We start from the raw sequence: 7,374 nt of genomic DNA on the forward strand, positions 1-7,374 counted from the left end.
TCTTCTCTCAAGGGCAGTTCTCAAGAGAGCTCTCTCAGCCCCACCTGCCTCACAGGGGACACAAAGGTGTCTCAGAGCGGCTCACAAACTCCTTCCCCTTCCCCTCCCCACAACAGGCACCCTGTGAGGGAGGTGGGGCTGAGAGAGCTCTGACAGAAACGGCTCTTTTTCAAGAACAGCTCTTATCAGAGCAACGGCCTGCCCAAGGTCATCCCAGCCAGGTGCAAGTGGAGGAGTGGGGAATCAAACCCGGTTCTCCCAGATTAGAGTCAGCGCACTTAACCACTACACCAAACTGGCTGTGTGAAAGAAGAAGAAGAGATTGGATTTATACCCCGCCCTTCACTACCCAAAGGAGTCTCAGAGCAGCTTAAAAACTCCTTTCCCTCCCCATCCCCACCACAGGCATCCCCTGTGAGGCAGGTGGGGCTGAGAGAGCACTCTTGAGAACTGCCCTTGAGAGAAGAAGAGATTGGATGTATCCCCCGCCCTTCACTACCCAAAGGAGTCTCAGAGTGGCTTACAAACTCCTTTCCCTTCCCCTCCCCACAACAGACACCCTGTGAGGTAAAAGAAGAAGAAGAAGAGATTGGATTCATACCCGGCCCTTCATTACCCAAAGGAGTCTCAGAGCGGCTGACAAACTCCTTTCCCTTCCCCTCCCCACAACAGACACCCTGTGAGGCAGGTGGGGCTGAGAGAGCTCTCTTGAGAACTGCTCTTGAGAGAAGAAGAGATTGGATTTATACCCCATGGCCCTTCACTACCCAGAGGAGTCTCAGAGGGGCTCACAAACTCCTTTCCCTTCCCCTCCCCACCACAGACACCCCTGTGTAGGCGGGGCTGAGAGAGCTCTGACAGAAACTGCTCTTTTTTCAAGAACAGCTCTTATCAGAACAACGGCCTGCCCAAGGTCATCCAGCCAGGTGCATGTGGAGGAGTGGGGGAATCAAACCCGGCTCTCCCAGATTAGAGCCCGCGCACTTCACCGCTGCACAAAAGTGGCTCTCAGGTCCCTGTCCTTCCCAGGCTCCGTCTTCAAATTTCCAGGGGTTTCTCAACCCGAATCTGGCAACCCTACACCCCCCCATTCCAACTCGGGGGGGGGTTCCCCTGGCAACCCTAAGGACGTTGGTGCCAACCTCCAGGCAGGGCCTGGAGATCTTGGACTACTACTGATCTCCAGGTTACAAAAATCAGGGAAAGGACTGCTTTGGAGTGTGGGCTCTATGGCGTTATCCCCTGCTCTACAACCCTGCCTTCCCCAAGCGGCATCCCCCAAATCTCCAGGGACTTCCCAACCCAGAGTTGGTAATAGGGTCTCCAGCTCCGGGTTCAGAAATACCTGGAAATTTAAGAACGTAAGAGAAACCAATGTTGGATCAGGCCAGTGGCCCCTCCAGTCCAACACTCTGTATCACACAGTGGCCAGAAATACCAGGGGCCCTCAGGAGGTCCACCAGTGGGGCCAGGACACCAGAAGCCCTCCCACTGTTGACCCCCCAGGCACCAAGAATACAAAGAATCACTGTCCCAATGTTCCATCTATAAGAACAAAAGAGAAGCCATGTTGGATCAAGCCAATGGCCTATTCAGTCCGACACTCCGTGTCACACAGTGGCCCAAACCCCAAGTGCCCTCAGGAGGTCCACCAGCGGGGCCAGAACTCTAGAAGCCCTCCTACTCACCCCCCCCAGCACCAAGAATATAGAGCATCACTGCCCCAGACATTAGAACATAAGAGAAGCCAATGTTGGATCAGGCCAGTGGCCCATCCAGTCCAACACTCTGTGTCACACAGCGGCCAAAAATACCAGGGGCCCTCAGGAGGTCCAGCAGTGGGGCCTGGACACGAGAAGCCCCTCCCACTCTTGCCCCCTCAGCACCAAGAAGACAGAGCATCACTGGCCTCAGACATAAGAGTATAAGAGACGCCATGTTGGATCGGGCCAATGGCCCATCCAGTCCAACACTCTGTGTCACACGGTGGCCCAAACCCCAAGTGCCCTCAGGAGGTCCACCAATGGGGACAGAACTCCAGAAGCCCTCCTACTGTGGCCCCCACAAGCACCAAGAAGACCGAGCCTCACTGCCTCAGGCATTTGAGGGTGCGCCCAGGGAGAGTGCGGTTTGGGTGTGTGTGTGAGGGACCTCGGCAGGGTATAATGCCATACAGTCCACCTTCCAAAACAACTGTTTTCTCCGGGATCAGTGGAATAAAATTTTAAAATAAATAAATAATAAGCGGTTGATGTCGTCTGGAGATCAGCTGCGATTCTGGGCCACTTCCAGCCCCCATCTGGAGGTTGGCAACCATCATCGGCAATTCCAGGCCGAGGCCTTCCCCTGATGTCGCCTCCCAGCTCTGGCATCCAGAGGACGTGGAGGTCACTTTTAGTTCTCCCGGCTCCACGAAGGGATAAACGTTTGTCTTGCGCCTGTAAAATGCAAAAAGACGAGCAGCCGGCGTGCCCAGAGAAAGACGGGCGGGGCAATTCCCCATTTAATCCCCCATTAATTCCCCATTTGCTCCTCTGTCATTTCATTTATGGAGCTGGAAAGAATCTTGGCTCACCCTGCTGGGAGCGCGGCTCTTACAGACATCATTCTTCATCCAGAGTTCCCCAATCCGAAGATGGGAACTCGCCAGATGCATGCACCGACTCTCTTGCAAAACTGTCCTCCAGTTAAACAGGAGGGTTTGCTTTTCAACTTGCATATTCCCTGGCATTAAACGTCATATTGTCCTTTGCCTTGAGATCTCACGCTGGGTTGAAAAGCAAAGACTGAAGAAAGACAAGGGCACCATCGCATTACAGTTTCCCTTGGACTGCAGTTGTTTTAGGCTGCGGGTGAAGGCTGGCTTGGTTGAGCCCTTCCCTCCACGGGGAACATCTGAGTAATTGGAAGGGGGTGTGGCTCAGTGGTAGAGCCTCTGCTTGGCATGCAGGAGGTCCCAGGTTCAATCCCCGGCATCTCCAGTTAAAAGGACCAGGCAGCAGGTGATGGGAAAGACCTCGGCCTGAGACCCTGGAGAGCTGCAAAGAGGGGCTGTGGCTCAGTGGTAGAGCCTCTGCTTGGCAGGCAGGAGGTCCCCGGTTCAACCCCCAGCAGCTCCAGTTAAAAGGACCAGGCAGGAGGTGATGAGAAAGACCCCAGCCTGAGACCCTGGAGAGCTGTCAAGAGGGGTTGTGGCTCAGTGGAAGAGCATCTGCTTGGCAGGCAGGAGGTCCCTGGTTCAATCCCCGGCATCTCCAGTTAAAAGGACCAGGCAGAAGATGATGTGAAAGACCTCAGCCTGAGACCCTGGAGAGCTGTCTAGAGGGGTTGTGGCTCAGTGGCAGAGCATCTGCTTCGGCATGCAGAAGGTCCCTGGTTCAATCCCCGGCATCTCCAGCTAAAAGGACCAGGCAGAAGATGATGTGAAAGACCTCTGCCTGAGACCTTGGAGAGCTGCTGCCAGTCTGAGTAGGCAAGACTGACTTTGATAGACCAAAGGTCTGATTCAGTAGAAGGCAGCTTCATGTGAGCAATTCTGTGGATACTGATGCAAGCAGGGCCTTTTCTTCCTCTGCCCAACTCAGGTGGTATACCCTCCATCAAGTGATAATCCCAGGAGACCAACAGTGCAATCCTAGATTCAGGTGGGTAGCCATGTTGGTCTGTGCAAAGTGTGGGTCCAGGGGCACATTTAAGACGAACAAAGTTTAATTCTGGGTATAAACTTTCGTGTGGATGCACACTTCTCTGTATCTGAAGAAAAGTGCATGGACACAAACGCTTATACCCAATGCAATCTCAGAAACAGTTACACCCTTCTAAACCCTTCAATAGATTTGTTTGGGTGTAACTCTCCTTCGGAGTAGAAAAGAGCAAGAGCACCTTAAAGACTAACAAAATATGTTACTGCTCACTTCTTCAGATACAGCTAGAATGGGAGTCCATCTGTCCTATTTATTGGAAAGCGGAGTGGTTTCAGATGCCAAATGACAGCAGGCAAATGACGTTAGCAGGTGAATGACAATAGCAGGCGTGATTGTTATCGGCTAAATATCAGGGAAAACGTCCTAACTGTCAGAGTGGTTGAGCAGTGGAACAGACTGCCTTGGGAGGTGGTGGAGGCTCCTTCGCTGGATGTTTTCAAGCGGAGGCTGGAAGACCATCTTTCGGGTATGTGGTAGGGCTATCTTTCGGCTATGCTCCTGCAGAGTGCAGGGCGTTGGACTAGATGACCTGCAAGATCCCTTCCAACTCTAACATTCTATGATTCTATGATTGGATTTAGAGAATACATGCAGAGGGGTGATAGGCGTGGAGAAATCAGCATGGGTAACGAGACAGGAAACCTAGGTCTCGATTCATTCCAGGTGGACGCCTTGTCTTGAGCTTCATGATCAATCGCAATTTTGTTAGTCTTGAAGGTGCTCCTGGACTCTTGCCCTTTTCTACTGCTCCAGACAGACTAACACGGCAACCCATCTCGATCTACCTCCTTAGGATGACACTTCCGGAAGAATCCCAAGCGTGAGTCCTTCCTTCCCACTCCCTGGTCTCATCTACTTTGGCAATCCTGATGCATCTTTAATCAGCACAAGGTTTGGCTCGGGATCTTACTGGATGCTGGGAGTGGGCAGGAGAGGGAGGCGTCAGATGTGTATGTCACTTTGAGTGACAAAGTACCTTAAGGCAGCCCCAGGGGCAATACTGAGATGACAGATTGATGGAGATACATTGATAGCGTCATCCCAGGCTGCACCAAGCAGGCCGCGGGGCTTTCTGCTCTATCAGCCTCTGAATGAGCCGTCCCTCCGAGGGCGTCATTTACAATCAGGAACGGATGGTTATCCAACACCTCCACAAATAACAGTGACGCACCCGGAGAGTCTCTTGCGCTTCCAGCTGCTTCAGTAGGTCGACCTGTTCCTCGTTGCAGGGCTCGACCCGGAGAACTTGGTCACTAGAAAAACAATACGGGACTGTTACTGGGGCGGTGGGGCACGGGAAATGTGGCGTACAGGAGACCCACTCCCCGGTGTAGCTCTCATGGAGGAAACAATATGTCGGGGAGATGTCTCCCTTTGGAGCAGAAGACTTAGGGCGAGTCTGCATCTAGCACTCGCTCCACATTTTCTCAACTGGGAGAGAAACGTGCAGCTCAAAACCACATTCAGATACCCCCGGGGGCAAGGCCGTACTGACTGCAAGATCACCCCTGAACGGCCATAAACCGGTCATAAGTCTACGCAGATGGTACCATAAAATCCGATGAGCAAAGGAAGCGAAAGCGGCACGGAGTGTGGAGGCTACCATAAAACCCAATGATCAAAGAAAGTGAAAGCAGCATGCAATGCGGAGGGGAATTTCGGTTCCAACGTGGGTTTCGTAAAACAAGGGAGGGAAAAGCCAGTGCAGAATCAGTCTTAGAGTTCCGTCTTTGTGAAGAAGCCTAGCCACGTGAAGAAGCCTTTGTGAAGAAGAATAGTAGCCACCAGGGGTCATTTCCTGCGGGAGCGCACAGGAGCGGAACTCCGGCAGTAAAGAGCCCAGGGGGTGGGCACATGCGACAAGCCCCGCCCCCTGCTTTGTAATGCTTAATGCTTTGTAAAGGAAACGACTCTAATGATTTGTTCTACACAGGACACATAAAAATATCTTTCTCTAATTGTGTTAACCCACGACTGTGTTATTATATCACGGTTGTTTTCCTAACGAGCTACAATCTGGAAGAAATGGCTGCTTTGGAGGATGGACTGTATGGTAGGGTTACCACCAGATGTCCTCTGTTTAGAGGACATGTCCTGGTTTTTTTGTGACCATCTTCTTTTGGGCTCTTTTTAAAAAAAAATGGATGAAAATGACCTCTTTTTGGGTTGGAAGTCCCTAGTCTGTAGCATTTACCACAGCTTAAATAGTAGGGGTATTCCATAGAATCATAGGGTTGGAAGGGACCTCCAGGGTCATCTAGTCCAACCCACTGCACAAGGCATGGAATTCACAAATACCTCCCCCCACAAGCCCCAGTGACTGCAGTTCTATGCCCATAAGATGGGAGGGGGGGAACCCTCCAGGTTCTCTGGCCAAACCGGCCTGGAGAAAAATGACTTCCTGACCCACTATGAGATTTGCCATAGCGATCACTTGTTTGAAGTAGTCAGTCAGGAAATATGTCCTCTTTCTTCCTTTTCAAAATATGGTACCCCTAAAAAGTTTTCCCTTGCCTGAAAGCCAGTCGAATCCGACTCTGGGGGCGCGGTGCTCATCTCCATTTCCAAGCCAAAGAGCCAGCGCTGTCCGAAGACGTTTCCGTGGTCATGTGGCCGGCATGACTAGACGCCAAGGCGCACGGAACGCTGTGACCTTCCCACCGAAGGGGTACCTATTTATCTATTTCCAATTTCTTGCTTTCAAATTGCTAGGTTGGCAGGAGCTGGGATCAGAGACGGGAGCTCACTCCGTCATGTGGCACTCAGGTCTCAAACTGCCGACCTACAGACCTTCCGATCTGCAGTTCAGCGTCTTAACCTCTGAGCACCGACAGCATTAGACCCCGCTGAGGTCCCTTCCTTTCCCAAACGCCTCTGTCTCCCGGCTCTGCCCTAAATTCTTCAGGAATTCCCCAAACCCAAAGTTGGCAACCTGGAATCTGAAAGGAGAACTCACCCGACAAATGTTCGCGTGCCCCATACAACCCCGATGAGGGCCCCGAAAAGCAGAATCCACCTCATATCCGGAGACTTGGCCAGAAATAGGGAACTGAAGCTTTGCGGAGGCTGTATTTATAGGTGCCTCTCTCCAGTGCCTTCGTCTAGAGAAAGCTGTCCAACAAGACTCCCATGTGCTCGAATTCTCATGCACCTCTCAAGCTGCACAGGACCTTGACTGATAAGGGAGCTGCCCTCCTGTGGGCCTGCACCCTGCTAATGAGAGGGAAGGCTTGTTGACATGGGGCCCCGCCAAATAACACAGGGAACAGCTGGACGAGATGACTCACTCCCGCCCGAGGTGATGGATGTGGCCCTGAATCATCCCAAGGCACACGCCTCCTCTTTAGGGCGTCCGACGTTCCTTTTAGGGCTTCGCTCAGTAGCAGAGCATCGGCAGAGCACGCAGAAGGTCCCAGGTTCAATCCCTGCCATCTCCAACGGCCATCAGGAGGTCCAGCAGTGGGGCCAGGACTCCAGAAGCCCTCCCACCGTTGCCCCCCCCCAAGCACCAAGAATACAGAGTGAAAAGTACGCAGACGGAGAGTGATTTCAGCAAAGCGTACTTTATTCGATCAGGAACAAGACGACTTTGGCTAGCTTGCAGGCCGGCTTATATTCCCCGAGAAACCGCCACCCAAAACACCACCACCCCACTTCCCAATAGGTTATT

The 7,374-nt window shown here is 52.4% G+C and overlaps 1 protein-coding gene across 1 annotated transcript in view; it reads right to left on the reverse strand.

Annotated features, from left to right (window-relative positions):
- LOC107126156 (carboxypeptidase A2-like) overlaps positions 1-6,925 on the reverse strand; it is a 25,151-nt gene extending 18,226 nt beyond the window's left edge. The window contains exons 1-2 of the mRNA XM_015429677.1: positions 6,661-6,925; positions 4,876-4,957 (exon numbers count right to left, since the gene is read on the reverse strand). Coding sequence (XP_015285163.1) covers positions 4,876-4,957; positions 6,661-6,725 — 147 coding nt within the window. The 5' untranslated portion in view covers positions 6,726-6,925. The remainder of the gene's footprint in view (positions 1-4,875; positions 4,958-6,660) is intronic.
- Between the last annotated feature and the right edge of the window lie 449 nt (positions 6,926-7,374).

Source organism: Gekko japonicus, unplaced genomic scaffold (assembly GCF_001447785.1).
Source record: "Gekko japonicus isolate JY-2015 unplaced genomic scaffold, Gekko_japonicus_V1.1 scaffold696, whole genome shotgun sequence".
Lineage (NCBI taxonomy): Eukaryota > Metazoa > Chordata > Lepidosauria > Squamata > Gekkonidae > Gekko > Gekko japonicus.